Source organism: Mus pahari, chromosome 6 (genome assembly GCF_900095145.1).
Source record: "Mus pahari chromosome 6, PAHARI_EIJ_v1.1, whole genome shotgun sequence".
NCBI classification, from domain to species: Eukaryota; Metazoa; Chordata; class Mammalia; order Rodentia; family Muridae; genus Mus; species Mus pahari.
Genome location: NC_034595.1, coordinates 62384686 through 62410865, shown reverse-complemented (window position 1 = coordinate 62410865; position 26180 = coordinate 62384686). Strand labels below are relative to the sequence as shown.

The 26180-nt window shown below is 39.6% G+C and overlaps 1 protein-coding gene across 3 annotated transcripts in view; it reads right to left on the bottom strand.

Annotated features, from left to right (window-relative positions):
- Spata6 (spermatogenesis associated 6) overlaps positions 1 to 25618 on the bottom strand; it is a 111090-nt gene extending 85472 nt beyond the window's left edge. For 2 of the 3 annotated variants that reach the window (XM_029539926.1, XM_021200450.2), the window contains exons 1-3: positions 25383 to 25618; positions 2960 to 3097; positions 1413 to 1461 (exon numbers count right to left, since the gene is read on the bottom strand). In XM_029539926.1, the coding sequence (XP_029395786.1) occupies positions 1413 to 1461; positions 2960 to 3097; positions 25383 to 25433 (238 nt within the window). In that variant the 5' untranslated portion in view covers positions 25434 to 25618. Of the gene's footprint in view, positions 1 to 1412; positions 1462 to 2959; positions 3098 to 25382 lie in introns of those variants that run through there. The other variant, XM_029539927.1, reaches the window with a different exon arrangement.
- Between the last annotated feature and the right edge of the window lie 562 nt (positions 25619 to 26180).

Below are 26180 nucleotides of genomic sequence, written 5' to 3'. Positions count from 1 at the left end.
AAGAAAGAAAGAAAGAAAGAAAGAAAGAAAGAAAGAAAGAAAGAAAGAAAGAAAGAAAGAAAGAAAGGAAGGAAAGAAGGAAGGAAGGAAGGAAGTAGGAAGGCAGAAAGAAACTGAATCAGGGAAATCAAGACACTTTTCAAATAACAATCATCAGTAACTAGTAATCTGATACCCTAACATTTCTAACCAAATAGTAGAGAAAAACATTAATTTTCTCTCAATGGAAAAATTTGTAATTTTCCATTTATAAATGGAAATGGTCATCTGCAATGCTTCTAATATATGGTTTCCCAAATAATGAACAAGATGGTCAGGAAACATTAAATGCATAGGCCTATGGGCAACAGTCATCACAGAGCCTGTCTACCACACTGGAAAATATAATGTCAGGTCCTAGAACAGAAATGAAATAACAGAATACTAGCCCCTGGTACAAAGCATTCTCCGAAAAAGTCACTAAACCACAATTCCCATGGAAACAAGCAAGCAGGCTTGTTCCCACCCTCTTCAACCATAAGATCTAAGCTTGGTGCCAGTTTCCATGTTTCTAAGTTGCTAGAGTGCACATGGGGTGGGGAGTGAGGGGAACATTAGGAGACATAGGAGCACTGCCCAACACCAGCACTGCTGGCCTTTTGAGATGCAATCAGTCTATAATTTCAGACTTTTCCACTTTTATTTTCCATTTTTAAAATTATTTTATTTTTAACTTACTCACTTTAATCCTGTTCACTGCCCCCTCATGGCCATCCCTATCCTCAATCCTTCTCCATACCCCTCCCCTTCTTCTCTGAGCAAGTCCCCTCCCAACCCCCAGGTATTCCCCCATCCTTTCTACTTTTAAGCATAAACATCAGCCTTCCTTTTCACAACCAGGGCCTGAGTGGGCCTCGCCCAAGTGTATACACAGCATTACTGTCAGTGTAGCTTTTTCCAGCTGAGCCCTGTACAGAAGTACTGCCAACACCAGCATTGAAAAATAATTGATACCTACTAAGGTAAAGGCACTGATTTTTCCAGCTAGGCTACCTTGAGCTTCTGTGAGTCTGATGACATTTCTGACTCTTATATTGACTCTTATACTTTTGTTTGCAGGGCAAAGTTCCACCTATCACAACCCTCCATCAGAACACTCCAAGCCACCTTGACCAAAAAACATCTAAGTAATTCTTTATCTGCCATAGACCAAACCAGAAAGAAGAAACGGTTTCAGTTCATCCATAGCAAAAAGATAAATGCTTTATCATTTGAGGAAGTCACTGAAATTCTAAAAATTATGAAAATGTCTCAGTTCAACATTTTTTAAATCCTACTAGACCTTTTAAACTTTTATTTAATCCCAAATCAAATTATAATATGGATTATATTTCTAAAATGTTTTCAGTAGTAATTAAAAATTAAAAACTCACACTCAAGCTGTGCAACCACGTCTCCAGGGTCGACTGCTTCAGGGAACACCTGCAGTGAGAGGGTGAGAGGGCAGGTGAGGTCACATCAGGGGCAATATGAGAAGAGGAAGCCAGAGAGGGGGAAGGAAGACTGTTTTCCCATTCACTTCCCAAAATGTGTTTCCTTGCTCAACCAAAGAAAAATCTTGGTTTGTTTGAGGGGGTTGGTTTGGTTTGGTTTGGTTTGGTTTGGTTTTGCAGAGAAAGATTCATTATGTAGTCCAAGGTTCATCTTGAACTCTCAATCTTTCTGCCAAAGCCCCTCAGATCCAGGGATTTCAGGAATAAATCACCATGTCAATCTTCCATACAAACCTTCAACAATTTCTAGCTGGATCTGCCTCCCTTGCCAACATCACCCACTAGGTTTCTTACCTGTGCTCCTCAGGATGGTCCTGTCTACCTTAGAATTACAACACAGCAAGCTAACTCCTTACAGGAAACCTTTGTCTTTGTTAGCTCTCTACTTAGAATTCTCTCTCCCTAGACCGCCAAACAACTGTTAGTCTCATTCAAGCTTAGTTTAAACATTATTGTCTTCTTAGACAATTTAAAAAAAAGAAAGTTCCCCCTATTTTCTCACCTTTCCTTCATTGTATTTATGCATTTATTAAGTTACAGGAAGAAATAGTTTTGCCTTATCATATATCTATACATACATACATATAGATAGATAGATAGATAGATAGATAGATAGATAGATAGATAGATAGATAGATAGATAGATATATCAGTCCATAGAACAGAGAAAAAAGTAGGGTATTTTATTTGTGAATAAATGAAAGAAGACAAGGGAAAAGGAGGAAGGAAAGGGGAAAGGAGGGAGGGAGGAAAAGAGGCAGGGAGGGAGGAAGGGAGGGAAGACAATCCTATAAGGACAAGGTAAGTCTGGTGGGAAGGAGAATATGATTGGTAATAATTGCCAATACCAGCCCTTTTAAGGATAATAAAGAGAGGGGCTTGGTGAAACAGAAAAGCACAAGATATTCCTAAGTAAAACTCAGCATATGCTTACCTATTTGTGCCTTATTTTGTACAGAAGCTGTTATTCAGCAGTCAAGATGCCATGATTTGCATGAATCCCACTAAGAAGTTTTAGAAACAGGCAATTGATTCAGTGCATAATGTAAGGAATATTTTCAAAAGTCTAAATTTGTTACAACATTCCTTTTGAATTAAGCCAAATTGAATTAAGCACATAGTTACCAATAATAGTTTATGTTGCAGGATTTTATTCAAAAACCAGAATCCCTCTGATTTCTGTTGGTAAATAATTAATCTGATTTTTGAACTCACCTTTTTTTTTTTTTTTTTTTTTTTTTTGTATAGAATAGAGTTTATTCAGGGCATGGGGAAGGGAATTAGAAGGATTGTAGAGTCAGAAAGGCAGAGAGAGTAAAGCAATAGAGGCCAGCCATGAGCGTATGGAGAGAGGGGAAGGAAGGGAGAAGGGAAAAGCCCAAGAGGGCAATAGGAAAACAAGAGTGAGGCAAGAGAGCCGAACTCACCTTTTCAAACACCATTCTGGCATTAAAGACCAGAGGGAAAGTGGCTGGGACACATTGTGTCTTTTTGTATTGGCCAAACACACAGATACTAAGATAGATGTCCTCCTTGTCTTTCAGCACCACTCCTGGACAAGTCACCTGAAAGCAATTAGATAAGTGTCTATCATGGATTGTAATTCACTGAACTATCCCACCAATGTGCTAGCAAACAGCCACTGCTCACCAGGATGGCCCACAGAGTTCAGTGAGATACCCTTATATTTCCTTCTCTCTTCAAAATTTATCATTTTCTATTTGGTTACTGGTGCCACATTTAAAACACTATATACTGGTTTGGGGGACATGTCCTAATGATTTAATAATTTTAAACAGTCTTTAGCTCTCATTTTCTGCTGAATGCTGATATAAAGTTATTCGACACCATTTAATCACAAAGGACTAGCACTCAGCAGAAATAAAGCATTATACTCAAGGACAGAAACAAAACTGCAAAAAGCATGGATCTATTATTCCCTATCACCCTTAAGAGTAGTTCAAAAGTGATAGGATAAAGTGTCAAAGCCAGAAAACTGTATTTTATAGCCTAATCAAGTGTATTTTAAATATTAAATAAAATCCACCTATCCTCATTGTTTTGGTTATTTTTCTATTGCTGTGACAGCATGAATAAGGCAACTTATAGAAGTGTTTATTAGGGGCTTAGTTTGAAAGGGCCATGGTATAGTATGGCAGCAGGCAGGCATGTGTGGCACTAGAGCAGTAACTGAGAGCTTACATCTTGATCCACAAACACAAGGCAGAAAAAGCTAACTGGAAATGGTTTGTGTGGGGGAACTTTGCTGTTAAGATAGCAGTCCCCTATGACTTGATGTCTTTCTGAGCTCAGCCCAAAATGGGGGATTCCCTTTCTTAACAGAGCTTCCCTGTCTCTGCCTCTGTCTGGAGAGTGTCTTTGTCTGGAGAGTGTCCCAGAACACAGGTGGCTGGCCTTGTCTGAAAAGTGACCTTATACAGGGCTCTCTTCAAGGCTGCATTACTCAGCATGTATGTCCCAACCTGGCTTCCCACCTGCAGGATAATTAAGAATTGTACTAAAACCAATCAGCCCTTCCTGCCCTCTTGATCAATAAACCCTTTCCAACCATACCCCTTAAATGCCCTTATATACTCTATCTCCAAAACAATAAAGTAGACTTGTCTCGATGCAGCAGTCTCAGGAGGTCATTCCATCCATGTCCATACTTACAGCCATAAGAACCCTGTTCTTTGCCTCTGCTCCCCTTCTTCCCTCAGACTGGTGACCAAGAGCCTCCAGGGAGAATGGGAAGCCCACAGTTTGGGCTTTTAAAACCTGAAAGCCCCGCCCTCTGCTCCAACAAGGTCACACACCTCCTAATTTTCCCTAAATATTTCCACTAACTTGAGTCCAAATATTCAAATGTATGAGCCTGTGGGGACCATTCTCACTCAAATCACCACACTCATTGTGATGGACAAAGTATGTAGGGAAAATACTAAGTTTCTAAACAGTACACACCAGTCTCTTTAACCCCTGACACATTCCAGTATCATTTTTCAGCCATATCATTAAGAGAATATTAAAGATCCAACATTATAATATTATATAATACCTCACCCCCTAACAGTATATTTAGAACATAAGGAGCTAATTTTAGTAATCCTAATACTCAAAGCACTGAGGCAGGAAGATGACAAAATCAAGGGTATCCTGGGCAACATAATGAGACCCTGTCTCAAGAAATATTTTTACTTTTTCCCAAACATACACATCAATTTCTTTTCTCATATTCCTCCATTGCCTATGTAATAAAAATTTGACAGAAAGTAAGAAACGGGAATTCTGCTCCTTACTCTTCTGTTCCCTCATGAGCATTTCCTTCTGCCACCCACCAAGTCATAGGTAACTGTCATCTCCTACCTAAGGCATCTTAACTCACTAGTAATGATAATTCAATTTCATTCAAATAGTTGGTGTTATCTTAATAGTAAACACATATGATTTAAATTCTAACAATCCTGTATAATTCTCTTACAGTGAGACTATTATCTGTGAATATCTAAGGAAGTGGAATGGATGTCTCATTTCTTTAATCTGGTTAAGTTCCCTGAAGATAGAGATTTTTGTTTTTCTCATTATTTATACCAAAAACATGAACTTTCAGAATTAAAAACTTTATAAATTACTTAGTATAGCAACAGATATTTTACATAAGAAAATATCATAGTCCCAAGAAAGTTAAGGTGATTACTAATAGTGTCACAAATAAAGGATTGATAAAATTCAGTCAGTACATTCACAGCCCTCAGGACAGTGCCTGATAGTTCGCAGTGTAGTCACCAATGCTATTCTTTTTCTTTTTCTACTTATTCACTTTACATCTCACTCACTGCCCACCTCCTCCCACAAGCCTTCCCCTCAACCCTCCTCCCTTTCTCCTCTGAACAAGTGGGGACCCTCCTGATATCCCCCTACCCTGGCATTGCAAGGCTAGGCATATTCTCTCCTCCTGAGGCTGGACAAGGCAGCCCAGCTAGTAGAACATGCAGACAACAGTTTTGGAGACAGCCCCTGCTCTAACTGTTCAGGACCCAGATGAAGACCAAACTGCACAGCTGCTGCATATGTGTGGGGAGGCCTAGGTCCAGCCTGTTGATGAATCCCTAGGTTCTTCAGTTGATGGTTCAGACTATGAGAGCCCCAAGGGTCCAGATTAGTTGGTTCTGTTGGTCTTCCTGTGGAGTTCCTATACACTCTGGCTGCAAGGAGAGAAGTTTACCAATACCATTCTTATTCAGGGTGAACCCCTCTCAGTTTACCATGTCAACACTAAGGATGACACTGCACAGAGAATTGCAACCTCATGTGCATTGATACACAAAATTTGAGAACACTTTTGTGCCAGCTATTTTGGCTCTATTTTCTTCTCTAATATTCCATTTTTTTACCTTTCCCTTAATAATTCACAACTGATCGTGAACATCAAGTCTCTCAGCAAATTTCATTCTGTTAGCTTCATTTTCTACTCTGATTAAAACTAAATTTCTCATATTGTCCTCATTGGCATCCCTAATTTGTAATATACACAAATATTAAAGACAAAAAGGAGAAAAAGATAACATGAAGCTAGAAAATAAGTAGAATAGTTTAGCTTAAAGAAAAAGACTTTCAAAAAATAATTCAATAAAGAGAAAAACTGTTCTTTGCAAAGGAAGGGAAGTAAGAGATTGTCAGATAAAAACAAGTGATGGATTCATCACTAACAGAGCTATGGCACAAAAGTATTAAAGTCCTTCAGTTAGACATGAAAGGATACTAACCAGGATCTTATATCTACATGAAGAAAGAGAATAGCAGAGCCAAACGGTGTTTTGTTTCTTTTTCTTTTCTTTTTTTTTTTTTTGCCATTTTGAATCCTACTTATTTCAAAACCAATGGCAGGCTGGGACAGTAGCTCAGTGACAGAGCAATTGCCTACAGTACTTCAGGTCCTAATTTTAATCCCCAATACCAACAAAATAAGAAAAGATAATCCCATAAAGTAACATTTACAAAACAGCTGCAAATCAACCTCTGTGGGTCATTTTAAGAAAAAGAGAACTCTACAGTTCAGAGGGGTTGAGGAGCTAGGGAGCTCTAGGAGGAGCTAGGAGAAACAGGAAACATAGCAGGTAAATGGGACCAAAATATATTCATGTATGAAATTTCTCAAGCAAGTTTTATATATGCCAAGATGTAATTTTAAGAATATTATATTGTATATTATAGTTTCTGATTTAGTGTTGTTGTGGTGGGTGTTTTGTCTTATTTTGTTTTGTGTTTTTCTTGTGGGGATTTGAGGGGGGTTGTTTGTTTGCCTGTTTGTTTCTAAAAGAAAGGGCATGGAGTTGGGTGGGTAGGGAGGTGGAGAGGATCTAGGAGGAACTGGGACTGGGGGGTGATCTGAATATATTGTACAAAAATGTTTTCAGTTACCTAGAATACCCAAGACACAATCTCCAAAACACACACACAAAAAAAAAAAAAATCAAGAAAAAGGAAGACCAACACGTGGATACTTCATTCCTCCCCAAAATAGGGAATAAAATACCCATGAAAGAAGTTGCAGAGACAAAGTTTGGAGCTAAGACAAAAGGATGGACCATCCAGAGACTGCCCCACCCGGGGGTCCATCCCATAATCAGCCACCAAACGCAGACACTATTGCATATGCCAGCAAGAACTTGCTGAAGAGACACGGATACAGCTATCTCTGTGAGGCTATGCCAGTGCCTGGCAAATATAGAAGTGGATGCCCACAGACATCTATAGGATAGAACACAGAGACCCCAATGGAGGAGCTAGAGGAATTGAAGGGGTCTGCAACCCTATAGGTGGAACAACAATATGAACTAATCAGTACCCCCAGAGCTCGTGTCTCTAGCTGCATATATAGCAGAAGATGGCCTAGTCAGCCATCGTTGGGAAGAGAGGCCCCTTGGTCTTGCAAACTTTATATGCTCCATACAGGGGAACGCCAGGGCCAAAAAGTGGGAGTGCGTGGGCAGGGGAGCAGGGTTGGGGAGAGGGTATAGGGGACATTTGGGATAGCATTTGAAATGTAAATGAAAATATCTAATAAAATAATAAAAAATGTTTTCAGTAAGAAATAGTTTTTTAAAACGTTAATTGTGAACCTCATATTAATCACTTACAAAAGGAAACTAAAATAAAACAATAAAAATAGAAAAAAAAAGAAGGCGCGTATAGTGGAAATGCCCCCCTAGGCTCATAGGGAGTTGCACTATTTGAGAGAATTGGGATGAATCTGTAGCCTTGCTGGAGGAAAGATTTCACTGCTGGGGAAGAGGATGGGGGTGAGGGGTTGAGTTATCAAGGCTCAAGTCAAACCCAGTGGTTCTCTCTCTTCCTGCTGCTTGCAGGATACAGATATAGAATTCTCAGCTACCTCTCTCCAGGACCATGTCTACCTGGGAGCCACTATGCTTCCCACCATGAAGATAATGGACTGAACCTCTGAGACTGTCAGCCAGCCCCAATGAAATGCTGCCCTTTATAAGAGTTGCCGTGGTCGTGGTGTCTCTTCACAGCAATAGAACATTGACTAACACAGAGGCAATGATGGAAAGAAGCAAAGTCCTAAGGCAAATGCAACAAATGCAAACTAACAGCAGTAAGTCTGTCTTTCCTATAATTACGTTAACCAAAAACTCACTAGGCACACCTATACAGAGGTACAGACTGGATGAATTAAAAACAATCACCCAGCTTCTTATTGCTGGAGGAAAGCAAAGGGACAAAGGGAAGCAGCTGGATTAGAAACTGTCAGACTCCATGACCCTTCCCAGCAATAATCACTGAAGGTCCTCAGGGAAAATTAACTTTATTCAGTGTGAAACATGGAAGATGTGAGCACCTTGCTTCATAAGAACCCAGATCTAGACTTACAGAAACAGCCTCATGAATGAATACAAGCCCAAGACTACAGCAGCTTAAGAACCACAGAGAAAAACAAAAGGAAGTATATCCAAGAATATTCAGAAGCTCCACAGTAAATCCTGGGGATGGAGGCAAGACACACCACCCAGACCCCTAAGAGCATATTCTATACCCTAGTTTCCTCACACCATGTGAAACCTCATCCCCACTCCAGGTATTCCTCCTTTGAAGATCTCCAGAGGGACTGGAGAGATGCTCTGTGGTGAAGAACACTCACTGCTCTTCTAGTTCAGTTCCCAACACTCACCTTAGGTGGCTTACATCTACCTCTAACTCCAGCTCCAGGAGATCCAAGCCCTCTTATGGCCTCCACAGACCACTCCCACATTTACAGTACACACACACACACACACACACACACACACACACACACACACACTCGAGAATAGGTTGAGAACTAGAAATTAGTTTGTGATGATGTCAAAATCCAACTATATATGGCCTCCAATCCAGTTTGTTAACTCAATTCTATTTCTTCTGATTATATGTACAGGACAGAGAGGAAAAGCTAGATACCAAATGCCATATATATTGTAATGATGTATAAAGTCTCTATTCTAGGACATATGTTTCAGTAGTAAGGAAGAAATGACAAATGCGAATTTCTATAGAACTGTGCTGAATCAGAGAAACAAGACATAAAGACTACCACTGAGATCAGGTAACAATACTACAAAAGGATATTGAGCTACAAGATGTTTATGGAGCATTTTAATCTAAGGAAAATTAAAAACCCTACAACTTACTTTTACATGGGTCCCATTTTCCTTTCTTGACACTTTCAACAGATATCTCTAATCTACCTCAAGTTGAAACCCACCAAGGAGAAGCATTACCTGTAGTCCCTTCCTGATTTATATCAACTAATCCCAAATCATAGCAGGAAAGAATGAAAACTGACACACACTGGTCAGGCTTTGTTTTTACCACTGTCTTTTAGTCCAGACCTGTTATGATTTAAATCTAAGATGTCCCCACATGCTCATATATTAAGTACTTGGTCTCCAGCTGGTGGCAGTACTTTGAGAGGTTATAAAAGTCTAGGGATGTGGGGCCCATCTGGTGAATGTAGACCACTAGGAGCAAGCCTTTGAAAGTTGCAGTCACCAGTGGTTCTGGTCTAGCTCTCTGGTCCTGGCCTGCCACTATATAAGGAATCTACCACATGCTCCTTCTGAATCCATGAACCAAAATGAAATTCACATTGTTTCTGTCAGGCATTTTGGTCCCTAAAATACAACAGCAGTATCGATTGCTACTACTAAATCTGACCATGTAGTTTCTAGGCTTTGGGGACAGGTTTGCAAAGGACTGTGGAAGAATTTAGAGGTACAAGTTCTAGAACACTGTGAGCAAAGCTTATCAGGCCATTCTAGGAAGAGTTCAGAAGATCAGAATGCTGATTGAAAACCAGAGCATTTAATAGTGTGGACTATGTAGGTATACATTTGTAAGTGTCAAAGATTAAATAGAAGCCTCAGACCACTTGAACTAATAGGAAAGGTGCCTGTGGGTAAGACACTTCAACTTGTTAAGTGCCAGGGTATAAAACTGAAACCCACTTGAAGACTTTTTGGAAGGAAAGCACCTCCGTGTGTGATTTCTGTTCACAACAGTGCTGTTGGGACAGTTAACAGTTGTAAGAAGGACTGACCTGCAGCCTCCCGGTCCCAGGTAGGACATCAAGAACAACAGGTAGCAGTGATAGTGTACATTACCCTCTGAGCATAGCAGACATCGTGCTCATCAGAACAACTGTGATTACTTCCAGAGAATCTCAGTATCAGGCTTGTTTACTGTTCTTTCATAGAAGGAAAGGGTGGGGTAGGGTACTGGATCTCAGCTAGGATTCCACATGCTCAAGCCTACACCTCTTAGCCAACTGCAAGTAATTCTGCCCTAATTGTGTGTGGCTTTATGGTCCTGGGAGGTACTAGAGTATATAGACTGTGGGGCGTTTGCTGAAAGGGGACCAGGTATGTAGCTATGGGAACATGGCATCCATAGTGGGGTAAAGCTTTCTGGTGGTGAGGCTGCTCTGGGGTTACCTACCAAGTAAACTCAATAGTTCTCCATGTTGAACTACAGTGGAGTCATGTTTTGGTTTTGTCATTGGAGCCTTGTAAGAAAGGGAGAGGTGTTTGAGTTTCCCTAGAGGAAGAGAGCCAGAAGCAAGTAATTACTCCATCTTGGCCATAGAGAGTGAAGGTCACTTGATTCAAGATGTGAAAATAATGTGTTGTTGTCCTTGCACATGGACAAGGCTCCCAATGCAGGATACAAAGTCCAATAGGCAGTAGTAGACTCTAGATGGGTCAGCTAAAATCAACTTCACAGTCATCCTCACAGGAAGATGCACAGAGTGCTATTACCTTCTCCCTTAGAGAATTTATTTTTTTTACTTTAGGAGTATCTTAAATTCATACTTCCTTTATTCAAAATAGAGTGAATTCTGGATAAATGAGCTGGGAGTGGGGTAGGGAGGAGGTACACACATTTCCTAGAAATGCCACCTTCAGGGAAGGTACATTGGAGAGAATAAACAAAAGAAATGTTGGGTCAGGACCATTGCTCCTTTTCTAAAAAACATTCTTGTGTCTTTGCTTGCTTTAATTAAACTCTTTTTTTGACTGTTCGGTCATGTTACATTAGAAATATTCTTTTTCGGGAGCACAAGAATGGATAATGCCTCTCAGGTCAAAATCAGAGGAAACTGGAGATCTCCCCCACAACACTGTCACCTAAATAAAGATTTCCTGTGCTGAACACACAAATGTTAGTCACTGGAACCATGTTCCCAGAGGATCCAACTATATCTAGAGCTGGCAGCAATATCTATTATCATCCATACTGTACTAGCTTTGTGTCTAGACATTCAGATTGCAAGAATAAGGATGTCATTGGAGCTTTGTACCAGGTTAAAAAAAAAAAACTTATGAGGTAAGACAACATAGCTCCCTGTACAGAGCTCCTGAGCTAGCATGAACATTGGAGGTGAAGTCTAAGAAACTAAAGATGCCAAAACCATGGAATAACTCCTAAAGGAAGATACAGGCATTGAAGAGAGATGGCCTAAGAAAGAAGCAGCATGTGTTATAAAAGGTAAGACTACAGGATAGAAGTAACCAAGCCCACAGGAGCATAGATGGTGCTAGCACATGCCCCAGGGCTGGACAAGGAGCCTGGATTTTAATGTCAGCCCTGCTAGATTCTGGTCTTCCTTTGATGCCACAGTCTCCTACTATACTATATTTCCTTCTTTGAAAAATGTGAATGTTTGCCCAGTAACTTTATGTTTGAGCAATGTGTAACTTGCTTTTGATTTTAAATGGGCTCCTACTTTTAAAAAAATTATCTTGTGTCCTAGTGAGCTTCAGCTGCCATCTTGATTCAGCCCCAAAGTGGCTGAGGGAGTCCCAATTGTGGGACTGCCTCCATCTGCCTGGCATATAAAACTATATTTGTGAAGATTTTCTTCACAAATTGCTAACTGATGGAGAACTTGTCCCACTGTGGGCGGTGTCTGGACAAGTGGAACAGAGCTATAAAAGAAAGCTAACTGAGCAAAGCAGAGATAGCTAGACAGTAAACAGCATTCCTCCATGATTCCTACCTGCAAGTTCCTGCCCAATTTCCCTCAAAGATGGACTTTGACCTGGAAGTTTAATATTAAATAAACCCTTTTCCTCTCCAGATTCCTTTTGGCCATGTTTTCTATGACAGTCACAATAGGGCAAAGTACAATAGAAATGTGTACTAGCAGTGAAGTTTCAGAGACAAGTTTGAGAGTTCTTCGAAGACTCTATCAAGATGACTCAAATTACATATTTGAATTAAGAATCTAGAAGTAAAGTTCTCTATGCTTGAGTGAAACAATAAATACTGGTCACCTGAGGATGAAAAATTAGCTGTGATTAATAAAATATCAACATCATTGAGATTGAAATCTGCAAAGTCAGAGACAGATGTGGGGAGGACTCGAGCCTATGAGACAAGTTGTGTGTGCTGTAAATGGCAGAGAGTGATTCAAGAGTGATCCAAGCTCTTTCGTACCCAGATGATCATGATTGAATCCCAAACCTCAAGACCTAGACATCAAGCCATTAACACTATGGTTTTTTGCTCTGTTTTTACTGCAACTGACATGGTTTTTCTTTCTCGGGCTATTTTGCTTTCTTGCTTCCTTGTTTTTTCTTTTTCTTTCTTCTTTCTTTTCTTTTCTTTTCTTTCTTTTTTTTTTTTTTTTAACTTTACAGAATCGCAGTTAGGATAGCATGGATTCTTAAATCATTGGAAATTTTGAAGACAATGGAACTTTAAAGTTGTACTGTATTCCGTATTATATAGTAATGTGAAATTTTATGGAAGACAAAAAAAGGAAAAGTTATTATTTGTGGTGGTGACATACTGGTGTGGCAAGTTGACAAGGAATGGAATCTCTTAGTTTCAACTGTAAACATGACACTGCCCTAAGTTATCTGAGGTAGTCCCAGCTAGAGAACTGCCTCAATCAGATTAGCCTATGGGAATATCTGTAGGACATTTTCTGGTTTTTGTGGGGGGGTTGTTTGTTTGTTTGTTTGTTTGGTTTTGGTTTTTGGTTTTTTTCGAGACAGGGTTTCTCTGTGCAATCCTGGCTGTCCTGGAACTCACTCTGTAGACCAGGCTGGCCTCGAACTCAGAAATTTGCCTGCCTCTGCCTCCCAAGTGCTGGGATTACAGGTGTGCGCCACCACTGCCCAGCCTGTAGGACATTTTCTTGATTGCTAATTGATTTAGAAGGACTCAGCCCACTGCAGGTGTTGTTATCTGAGGCAGGTGGGCCTGGACTATATAAGAAAGGTAGTGGAGCAAGCCAAGAGAGAACAGCAAGCAGCATTCCTCAGTGGTTCCTACCTTCTGGTTCCTGACTTGAGTTCCGACCTCACTTCCCTCAAAGATGGACTTTGATCTGGAAGTGTAAGATAAAATAAATTGTTTCCTCCCCTAATTGCTTTTGATCATTTTTTTATCACAACAGAAAACCACACTAGAATACCTTGAACCTGAACAATGTTAAGACTATGGTGACACTTAAATTTTGACTGTTTCATTATGAGACCATATGGCCTTTCAGTGGAATGTCATGCTTTAGATCTAGACTATCCTCTACAGCTTCCTGTTTTCAGAAATTCATTTCCTGTTGAGCTCTTGTGATGTTTTGGAAGAGGTTATAGAAACTCAGATATAGGCCTATGGAGCGGCTTCACACTTCAAGCTCCCATCTAGCTGCCATTTTCTGGTATGCTATACTGTGAGGAATCTTGTTCCCACAGCCATGAACATAGTCATGTGTTTCTTGCCTGTCATGATGAAGTGAAACTCTGAGCCAAAATAAATCTTTTCTTGATTAAGTTGTTCCTGTCAGGTATTTTGGTCACAGCAACACAAAAATAACTAAGGCCAGTACCAGAAACACTGCTGTTCTGTTCTATGAGCCAAACATAATTCTCACAAGGACCTTGTATATTCTCCAAGCCTACTGAGTACCCATAAATTTTTCAAACTGTTTCTCTGAACTTATCTATTCTCCTTTTCTCTATGGTAAAATGGAGAAAATAAATTTCTGAATTATGTTAATCTATAAGTTCTTATACTCCTTTGATACATTCCTCCTTTATATGTTAAGAAAACTGTACGACACTATCTACATTTAGTCCTTCTGCATCTCCTAATCTTTAGCCTATCTTGTTCTCATTTCTTTGTTGTCCTGTACTCATATGTATAATTGGTTACATATATACATATATAATTAGCTATATTCTGAGTAGAGAAAACATGTGGTTTGTTTGTGACTGAGACTGTGTAAATGCAACTAAAGGTTATAAAGTTAATGATTTTTTTAGCTCTAATTCTGCCACAATTTTTTTTGTTTTGGTGGTTAATAACAAAATATATTTGTTACTAAAACTATAAAATTTAATATGAAGCTTCACACATTCCATTTTAAAGGCAATTCTAACTGTATATAAGTTCATTTAATGTATAGATTTCAGGAGTAGTGAATTTTGTAGTGTGATATTTTTATCTGCAAGGTTTTTAATGATAGACTTTATAAAAAAGCAAAGCTGCTATGATATAAATTATATAAATTTATATAAAAGACATTTAGAATCAAAGACATAATTGGCCATAAAAAGATAGGAAAATATATAGTAATCAAGCTATAACCAAAACAGAGCCATACTGACTACACAATAAACAAATATCCAAAAAAACAAAGATTGTTACTAGAAACAAAGAGAGAAAATTATCATATAACAATAGGAGATTTATTAGGAAATATGTCGAGATGACACAGAAAGTTTAACCAAATAGACCAGAGCACTAAATGTATGGAGAGTATGCAGGTGAACATCTCTCCAAAATAAATCAGCAAATCTGAAAACATCTTCAGCATTGTTTGAGATTAGGAAAAGACATATAAACCACAATGTGATTGTCTGTTCCAGTTATTAGGACAGCTAAAATAAAATATGGATAATAACAATGAATTGTAATTTTAATAGGCTACCAATACACATAAAAATCATAAAGCTACTATGAAACATCTAACATTTGAATGTTCCTCAGAAGAGCCAAACAAGCAAATCATAAAGTCCAGCAATCAGACTCATGTATTCTCATGCCCACTGCAAATTTAATCCCACATAAAAATGTATGCACCCCTATAGAAGTATTATTTGGATTTTTCCCCCTTCCCTTCTCCCTCTTGTTCCAGCCCTGTTTGCTCCATCCCATAAGTTTTTGTTTTGTTTTTGTTTTTGTTTGTTTTGTTTTCTCATTATGGATGGTTGTGAGCCACCATGTGGTTGCTGGGATTTGAACTCATGACCTCTGGAAGAGCAGTCAGTGCTCTTAACCATTGAGCCATCTCTCTAGCTCCCTAGAAGTATTATTTGTAATATACAAACAGTAGATACAATTCAAGTATTCTTCAACCAATAAATGTATAAGCAAATGTATCCACACAACAGATTATTATTTGTACATAAAAGACATGTTGTAGTGATATTAGGAATTTTCCTTCAATTCATTTTCTACATACCAGGAAGCCCTGCACAAAATATAAGCCTCACTCCTCTAAAACTAGGAAATGAAGGAATTTCTTTACTAATAAAAAATATCTAAGAGGAATCCTAAATCTAAGAGCAAACAGCCCCTGTTTTTCTGCAAAAAGTTGACAATATCTATCTTAAATACTACAAAGTTCTCTCTAGGACCCGGGCAGTACAATAGAACAAAAACAACAGCAAAACAAACAAACAAAAGGCATTTCAAATGGAAAAACAAAGTCCAAAGAAATAAAATACTATATTAAGGACAACATTAATCATGAATTTGCTCAATTACAAATAAATTTTGAAATAATAAGTTGAATGAAGTCAAAGGATATAAGGCCATTACATTCAAATCAATTGTATTTCTAAGAACCCACACTTAAAAGGGTTTTTAATAGCATTTATAATAGCATCAAAAAACAAAACTACCTGTGATAGTCAATCTTGTCAACTTGACTGGGTTTAGAGTCAGCTAGAAGGCTGTTGAGGCAAAACTGCTGGTAAATTTCTAGAGAAGATTGATTGCTAAGGAAAGAAGACCACACTACAATGNACAATACCATTCCTCTGTGCTGTAGGCACAAACATAATAAAACATTNAAAGGTGAAAGGCAGCCTAGGCATATGTTCTCCTTGGACTTCATGGAAGCTACGAAGAAGCACCTCCAAGTCTTATTTCCACCACTCTGATATTCTACAGGGAAAGTGTAGAAGCATAGTGCTGACTCACTATGGACTATATATCTTTTGAACCTAGGAACCCAAATAAAGATTTGTCCTTTTAAGTTGTTTCCCGTTTCTGTCCGATGTTTGGTAACAGTGATGCAAAGCTAACTAATTTAGGCAAGCATATGAATACTGAGAAGTAGGGCCATATTTATAACTAAGTCTGACTTTGTAGACTGAGGTCTGTTCAAATAACTTGGAAGTTTGGAGAAATAGGCTAGATAAAGCTTTACATGCGATAAGCAGAGCTTAACAGGTGGCTCTGCTAGGAGTTCAGAAGATGGGAACATGGTGCAGGACATTAAAGACACACAACTCAAAAGGCTTTTGGAGGGGAACAAAGACTTGACTGGGAATTACACTAGAATTGGACTGTGTTATAGTATTCATCTAGAGAAACTGTCGACATTTTGTTTGTGTCTTAAGATTTTTGTGGGGGAGGGCAAGCTCAAAGTTAACAGATTAGTTTGACAAAGAAAATCTCTAGGCACCAAGTTCTCAAGCTAAGGCATGTTTATTGCTTATTGACCTATGCTAGATTTACTATTAGAACTGGGAAAAAAAATCAATGCACAAAGATTTGAGAAGTTTGCAGACTGGCCAAAAAAGGAACAAGTTGAAAGTTTGGACATGTTAGGTGTTTGCCACGAAAGCTCATGTTCTGCTCCTTGATCAGGGTGTGGAATATGGAGTGTGCTAGGTGAGAATTCACTGGGCTGAGCAATTATGCTCCACACACTTGGTAAAGCCTGGCCAATTCCAGAGACGTCCTCCAAACATAACTCCCATTTGTTTAAGTGCACTGCTTCTTTTCAATGCCACTTCCCTTCTTGTCTAAAACTATTTCATTTCTAGGTGTTTTAGAGAATCATATCAAATGTGTAAGTGCCTTCTTACTCTAATCCCAGCTCATGGAAGACAGAAGCAGTAAAATCTCTGTGAGCTCACAGACAGCCTGGTTTAGACAGTGAATTCAGGCCCACAAGAGCTAATCTGTGAGCTAATGGCTAGCCTAGTCAACCTAGTGAGATCAAGTTGCAAGAGCAACATAGTGAAACCCTGTCTCAAAAATTAATACTAGCATGTATGTCTACATGTAAGTGTAAGTATGCATGTGTGGTTGCATGTATGTATGAAGTAGTTAGGAAGATGTCACCTTAAACTTTTAAGTCTACAATAGTCCTTATGAGCAAAAAAGCAATTTACAAAACAGAAAACCTAGTATTACTGAAGGGAAATGAGAAACAAATAAGCTTTTCCTAAGAGATTAGTGAAAAGTACATTACCTGTAATCAACAGATGTTTTGTATTCAAAATATATTTAACAAGGAAAAATAATAAACCCTTATATTGACTCCTTGAGGCAGAAGATATGTACAGGCCAATCACAGAAAAGTAAACTGCTAGATCAGAGACTCCAGTTACAGAGCTACAGTCCAAAACATTTCTAGAGCCACCAAATTGGCATCACATTTACTTTAGGTTGTTGGCCTCCAGAATTGTGAGAAAATAAACTATTTTAAGGTATAGTTTTTTTCACAGCAGTCCTGGGAAACTAATATGAATGATATAACGTAAGACTTGAAGTTCCTTTCTAAATCTACTCGCTGGTGAGTACTTCTAAAAGATCCAAAGCCACTGAGGTAAAAATAGCTCAGTGCAGAGCACTTCCCTACATAACCATGATCCTCAGTGAAACATAACAATAACAAGAACAAATAAAATAATAATAATAATAATTACCAATTAAATAAACAAAACTAAACGTTCCAAAACTTTCTTCTTAAAGCAAGTCATTTTACAACTGACCTATACCTGTAACAAATAAACCAAGTATCCTAGCAAAAGAGAAAAAGAAATAAATCAAATAATAAAAGCATTTCTGCATGTAAATGCTTGGCCAAAGCTAATCTGGAAGGAATGTTTGTACCTGTATTCAGAATCTGTAAGGCACTTACACATTTGTTACCTTGACTCACAAGCAGAAGGGAGAAAACCAGGACCAAAGGAAGCAAGGCGGCCTTAAAGACATATGTGATATTTGATTTATTTAAACAAGGCAAACCTAAAATGCATAAATTGTTAAATAGGGGAGGTCATAGTATCTACCATTTATATTTTTTCTGTTATTAAATGGGGAGAATCATATTGTTCTCTACTTACATTTTTCTGTTTGTCTCAAATATTTTCTAATTAAAAGTTTCTAATAGGTCTTTCAGAAGGCAGCATCCTAGGTCTCTTTGTGAGTGCTCCATAGCCTCAGTAATAGTGTCAGGCCTTGGGACCTCACCTTGAGCTAGATCCCACTTTGGGCCTGTCACTGGACCTTCTTTTCCTCAGGCTCCTCTCCATTTCCACCCCTGTAATTCTTTCACATAGGAACAATTATGGGTCAGAGATGTGACTATGGGATGGTAACCCCATCCCTCACTTGATGCCCTGTCTTCCTGCTGGAGGTGGGCTCTATAAGTTCCCTCTCCCCACTGTCAGGCACTTCATCTAAGGTCCCTCCCTTTGATTCTTGAGAGTCTCTTACCTCCCAGATCTCTGGTGCATTCTGGAGGGTCTCCCCCCACCAACCTCCTATTTCCTGAGGTTGCCTGTTTCCATTCTTTCTGCTGGCCCTCAGAACTTCTGTCCTTTTTTCTCACCCAATACCAGATCAGGTTTCCCTCTCTCCCCCAACACCCCCCCCATCCACTTTCTTTCCCAGGTCCCTCCCTACCTACCTACCCTCAGCTGAAAGAGTCAGAAGCAGATATTTGCACCCAACCAATAGACAGAAGCAGCTGACCCCTGTTGTTGAATTAGGGAAGTCTGAAAGAAGCTGAGGAGAAGGGTGATCCTGTAGGAGGACCAGCAGTCTCAATTAATCTGGACCCCCAAGATCTCTCAAACACTGGACCACTAAACAGACAGCCCCCACCACAACATACTGTATGAGGCCCCCACCACAACATACTGTATGAGGCCCCCACCACAACATACTGTAGAGGTCTGTGTTCATTCAAAGATGATGCACCTAACCCTCAAGAGACTGGAGGCCTCAGGGAGTTTAGAGGTCAGGTAGGGTGGGAGGTGGGGGCATCCATGTGGAGACAGGGTGTGGGGAGGAGGTGTGAGATGTGGAGCAGTCAAAGGGTAGATAGGGGGCGGGGAATGGACTATGGAGTGCGAAAAAAAAAAAGTTAATTTAATTTCATTTAAAAAAAAGTTTCTAATGATAGCAGGACAGTGTCTGATTGGGTAAGGATTACAAGTATGAAGTGTCTAGATGAGTGGAGCCTGGAAAGACCCAGCACTGTTTGTTGTATGCTGTTATTAGCTTGAGTTAGGGAATGAAGTGAAGTAAATATAGAGATGAAAAGTTAGAATTACATAAAATTTACCAAAATTAGCAGTAAAAAGTTCTCCACTTTTCTTGATCATCTGGATATTTAAGATCTACATTATTTTCTTCCTTCTTATTCAAAAAGATGTGAACATTGAATAATAAAAAGCACAAAGTTGAAACTGCAAAAGTACCCCTTTCCAATCAAAGACAAGTGTCCAGTAATAAAAATGTAAAGACTCTAGAGGATATAATTCTTTAGGTGGTCTTTTAAAACATGTGACTTAGCATATCACATCATTCCTGAAATAGTCCTTGAGAAAGTCATACTTTTCTCCTAGCAATATATTTTCTCACAAGTCATGTAGCTTTGTTGGACAACACAAAATGCTATATGTGATATAGTCCAACCTTTCCTGCCTTCAGTGTTTTTCTCTAGTCTTAACCACAGTGTGGCATGTCACATCCCAGGTCACTCCTAATACCAGGCTGCAGCAAACAGTAGACATGAGCAGAAGATATTGGCAAGGGAGTTTGATAAGAATGACTCTTCATAGCATTACCCATGAAAATCATAAACAGGGTACAATAAATAACCAATAACAACAGACAGGATCAACTCAGAATGTTCATGTATATCAAGGAAAGCAATTAAACCGAGTAAGACACAACTAATGAAATGGAAAAAATATGTATAAACCACATATTTAATAAAACATTAGTATCAACATATATAAGGAATAAAAGAACTCAATAGCAAAAAAAAAAAATCCCTAATTTTAAAATGGGGCAAAGGAAAATGCAAATAATGAAATACTACCCGAGTCAGAATAGAAAAAGCTATTTTTTATGGACCAGAATACGGATAAATAGGAGTCCTTCAATGTTGAAGGTGAGAATGTAAAAACATTGCCATTATAAAAACAGCATGAAGAATCCTCAAATGACTAAAAATATAACTACCATACATCCCCACTCCCAGATATATACCCCAAAGGAATAAAATCTGAATATGGAAGACAAATCTGCACACCCATATTTACCGTAGCATTATTCCCAGCCAGCAAGTCAGGGAATCTACCTAAGTGTCCATCACTAGATGATCATTGCTTTTAAATTGAACTAAACATTTGAGACATGGTTAAAATGAAGGAAAACCTAGCATTTGCAAAATATGCATGAATCTGAAGGGAATTATACTAACTGTAATAAATCAGGCATAAAAAGATCAACACTGTGTGATCTCACTTGTAAATAAAATCTTTTAAAAAGTCAACTCACAAAAACACAAAGCACAATGCTGGCTGTCAGGGACCTGGGAGTGATGGAGGGGACTAGAGAGATATTGGTTAACTTCCAGGAATCTGGGGGTGAGGAAAGGAAATATAGAGATGTTGGTTAAAAGGAACCAAGCTGCACACAGGATACGTTAGTTCTGGGGATATAGTGCATGGCGTGGTAATTATAGTTAATAAATATGTGTTGTCCACTTTGAAACTTCCTAACAAAAAAATCTTAAATGTTTCCAATACAAAGTTATGTAAGGTGATAGGTGTGTTAAACCGTTAGATCTAATCCCTTCTTAATGAATACATATATCAAAACATCATTGTTATGGCTTAAACAAGAAATTTTCCTCACCTGCTCATGTGTCTGAACATTTGGTTCCCATTTGGTGATGCTGTTTTTGGAGGCTATGGAACCTCTAGGACACAAGCTTTGGCTAGGAGATGTAGGCCATTAGGTGCAGGATATAATCTGACCCTGCTTCTGATCCTCTGTCTGCTTCTTGAGCTGCCAAGATGTGAACTGCCCTCAAGGAAAGTTCCTGTATCATGGGCAAAGCCACCTCTACCTCCATGCCTTACTCACCAGGGTGGACTTGTATATCCCTGATACTGTGAGCCACAATAAACCTTTTGGGATGGTTTGAAAGAAAAGCATTCCTTATAACCTCATGTGTTTAAATATCTGGTCTCCAATTGTGGCAATGTCTGTATAGCAGTGGATGTTGGTAAAACCTTGATGAGAGGAAGCCTTGCCAAAAGAAGTACAACACTGGACAGACATCAAGGGCTTATAGGTTTCATTTTCTCTTCTCTCTCTGCTTCATCTTCATAGATGAAAATGTGATCAGCCATTTTTCCTTGCTATCCTTGACTGTAGTCATGCCTTTGCCACCATGATAGATTCCATCCCTGTCAAGACAACCTAATACAAACTCTTTGACCCTTACATTGTTTTTGAGCATGGTATTTTATCACAGCATCGCAAAAGCACCCAATACACTTCTCTACTCTCTTAATTGCTTCAGGTCAGGTCATAGCAAAAAGATAAGGAAATACAACCACTTCATACACTGTGAGCATATGTATCTTTATTTGCCATTTTATAATAAGAGAATGTTGTCATGTACATATACAAGAGAATATTTCTCCACAATTTAGAGAAACAACCCACTAAAACATGCAACATTATTGAATTGGAAAGGCATGATCAGCAAAACACACCTGATATAAAATATTACAGTATTTCTCCAATACAAAGTTCCAGTGCTGACAAACTGATCTCCAGTTGAGAAATCAGAACATCAGTTTCTTTCCAATGAGGGACATGGGAGAACTTCATAAATGATTGATATATATTTCTAACTATTGATCGGGTAATGAAGACATGATTGTGAACTTACCAAAATTCCACTGAGAGAAAAAAATAGAAATGAAGAAATTTCTATAATAGAATGAACTATAAGACTAACAGTTGCCAGGGAGTAGTGGCACATACCTTTAATCCTAGCACTTGGGAGGCAGAGGCAGGTGGATATCTGAGTTCAAGGCCAGCCTGGTCTACAGAGTGAGTTCCAGGACAACCGGGGCTCCACAGAGAAACCCTGTCTCAAAAACAAACAAACAAACAAACAAAAGCAAAGAAAAAAAGACAATCACACTCGGGAGGCAGAGGCAGGTGGATTTCTGAGTCCAAGGCCAGCCTGGTCTACAGAGTGAGTTCCAGGACAGCCAGGGCTACACAGAGAAACCCTGTCTCGAAAAACCAAACCAAAAAAAGAAAAAAAGAAAAAACAAAGACTAACAATCAAGTAGTCAATATTATTATATAAATTTTGGATCTTGGCTTGAAAAGTTAACTATAAAAATTATCTTTGTAGGCCGGGCGTGGTAGCACATGCCTTTAATCCCAGCACTCTCGAGGCAGAGGCAGGCGGATTTCTGAGTTGGAGGCCAGCCTGGTCTACAAAGTGAGTTGCAGGACGGCCAGAGCTATACAGAGAAACCCTGTCTCGAAAAACAAAAAACAAAAAAACAAAAAATCTTTGTGATAACTCAGAAAACCTAAATATGTACACAGTATTAAGCTATTACTATAAATTTCCCCAACGTTAATCATGGAATTGTGGTTATATACAATACCCTCATAGAGTATGTATGTTGAAATATTTAGGAGTATTGTGGTGTCAGAAATTTACTTTCAAATTGTTAATACAATGTATTTTCAAATACACATAACATATACACAGACAAATCAAATTAGTGTACATAGGTAATAAGCAACAGTTATTCATTAAAGTATTCTTTCAATTACTCTGTATGATTGCAATTTCAAATTTAAACAACCAGGAAGGAAGCAAGATAGTACTCTTCACAGATGCAGAGTGATCTCCAGGATATAGTAAATAAAGTGCAGTTTATTTTTTTTAAATATACTGACTAATGTGCAAGAAAACAAATATATGTTATGTTTAAGAGTGTATCTGTTTATATAATGACAATGGTTACCTAGAGCTACGAATAAGTGTGTATATATTTGTTTACATTCCAACAATGGCAATGGTTATTTATAGGTATGAATAAAGGTGAAAGACTGGTTTAACATAGAGCTTCTCATATTACAGTTTTGACCTTTATATAATGTAAATGTATAAAACATTTAAACATAAAATTCCAACTGAAAAGATATTTAAAGTATCTGTGGACCTATGACTTCTCTCTTCAATTAAAACCAAATTAATCTTGTTTAACTTGTATGGTTATCCATGGTCCTTTTTGCTCCTTCTGAACATGAGAAGCATTTAAAAGGCTCTTGCTGGTTAGAAAAATATAGCACAAAGAATAGTTAAAGAAATGAAATGGAATGTATTGGAAGACTTGAGGAACTATAAAATATTATAACTCAAATGTTTATAAATGTAAGAATATTTGCAGCAGGATACCTCGGTGATACAGCTATCCATTTTCTTCAGTAAACCGTACACTAAGAAAGCAGCATAGTGAAATAAACTGTTTCTGAGTCCCTCGGGATACAATCACAACCAAGTACTTCCTCTTAGCAAAGGATTGGTGACCAGGGCAGCCAGCCTACTAGGCAACTGCAGTCTGTCAAGCTGCTAAACCATTGGTTAGAGAGAGAGGAAGAGGCAGCCAATGACAAAGTTACTGACTGGAGTTCATTGTTTTACTCACTGCTCTGAGTTGAGCATATTTAGAAATCATTATGCATTGTTTTGGTAAACTAATCTTACTTTGCAAAACACATTCCCAGAAAGTCACCTTGTGATGCAAACACTGACGACTAGGGACAGTATAGTTTTTGAATAAAAAATCCCTGAGTCTTGAACATAGCTCTCCACCCCTGCAGCACTCTTCCCCCACCCAAGCTTTTCCTTAAGACTGAACAAAAGACCTGAAAGAATTTTGTGACTTCTATGCTGGTTTAAGTTCAGGGCTGCTGCAGCCACAAGAAGAGGAAAGGAAGGCCAGAGAGAAGTGAGTGCAGTAAGCTTGGGGTAAGTGCAGAGAAAAGCTTAGTTTGGAGGCCAACGAAAAAAAAAAAAAAAAAAAATGCCAGAGAGCCCCTTGGGGCAGGCCCAGAAAATGACAGGGAATATGTTCTGTTATCCCTACTTATGCAGTGATACCAACAAGTAAGCTGAGTCTTAACTAGGGCATTTCAAGGATAAAGGCCTGAAAAGCAGTGGAATAAGAAATTGAATGCCTCTCCTCTAAGGGGAGAAAGGGTGTCTCTTGGGAATGACACTGAAGGACTTCAAAAAATCTCAGAAGGAGACTCTGCACTTATCAAAGGGAGTTGGGGCTTCTCAACACCCGGAAAGACCTCAGCCCCTCCCTGGAGGGCAGGTGGAGCTCCCCACCTCAGCTAGATTTACTGAAGGAGGCTGGACAGAGTCCCCTTCCAAGAACTGAGAGTAGCTGAGTGGAGTTACAAGCTCGAAGTAGTAGTTGTCCGAAAAGCTGACCAGGATTGGAAGGATGCAAAGTCTGGAGTGTTTGGGTACTGGAGGGAAGAGCTTAAGTGGCTTCTGAGGAGTTGGGTTTGTTCTGAGAGGAGAAACTAAGAAAACTTGGTGCAATGACGTCACAAGTAAGTTGTTTTTTGGAGTTAGGGACTCCACCATGACTGAAAAGGCGTTCCTACTCTAACTGGAAGCTAGGGGAAGGATCTGAAAGCGGAAATGCCACACAGCCCGGACTGGAGCAAGGGTTCAGGAGTTCCTCACCAGGAGAGGAATAAAGCGGAATTCAAAGGAACTACTGCCCCAGGAGCGGAACTCCGAAGTGGTGTGGAAGAGATCCAAAAACACTCCTACTGGAAGTTGGGGTGAGGCCCCCCGCGAGGCTGGAGTGGGAAAGCACTGGAGATTTCCAGGGGTCCCCCAGGGCCGGGGGCGGGCAGCGGATTTGGAGGCTGAGGCGGGACAGGGCCGGTACTCACAGAGCGGATCTCCAGCGCCAGGGCGCATTGCAGCGCCTTCACCTTCGGCATCCGCGCAGGGTAGGGCGGCGGGGAGGGACCCCGGCCTCCGGCCCGACTACGGCGGGAAGACGCGGGGCGGGAGGAGGGACGGGGAGGAGATGAGGTGGCGGCGGAGGTGGCAGCTGTGGCCCCCAGGCCGGGGCCCGCGGTCCAGCCTGGGTCCCGCCCGAACAGCAGCTGAGCGCGGGGCGCGCACTCGTTGTCATGACAGCCTGGAGGGGCGGGGCCGGAAGAGCCACGCCAAGGCGGGACAGGACGGAGCAAGAGGCAGTGGGCGGGGCCCGGATTGTGGTGGGTGGGGCTTCCGTGGGTGGGGCTGGACGGCTCTTCTGTGATGTCAAGCTGTGAGTGCAAATCTTAGGAAAGGTAACAGCTGTGCTGTGGGCCTCAACCCAGAACTGAGAAACCTGGGTTTCAAAGTGGTGATGGCACAATGACCAAATGGTGTCAGCCTGTGGTTTCAGTTTTCCTAACTATCCTATAATTAGTAATCTACAGTTTACAAAACCAATATAAGAAATAGGGAATTATAACCCAAGACAAAGGCAAAAATAGGGCTGGAACCCGGGATCTCTCAAGTAAAATCCCAGATGCCTTCTGGAATCACCATTATGGTCCTCTTATTAGTCACTTGTTTTGTGATTCTCTGTCAGTGTGCCCCTATTTCGCTTCAGGATTTCCTGTCTAGTTCACCACTACGCGAATTTCAATGCCTATTGCCCAGACTGAACTCTCAATAACAGACTCACAGAATAG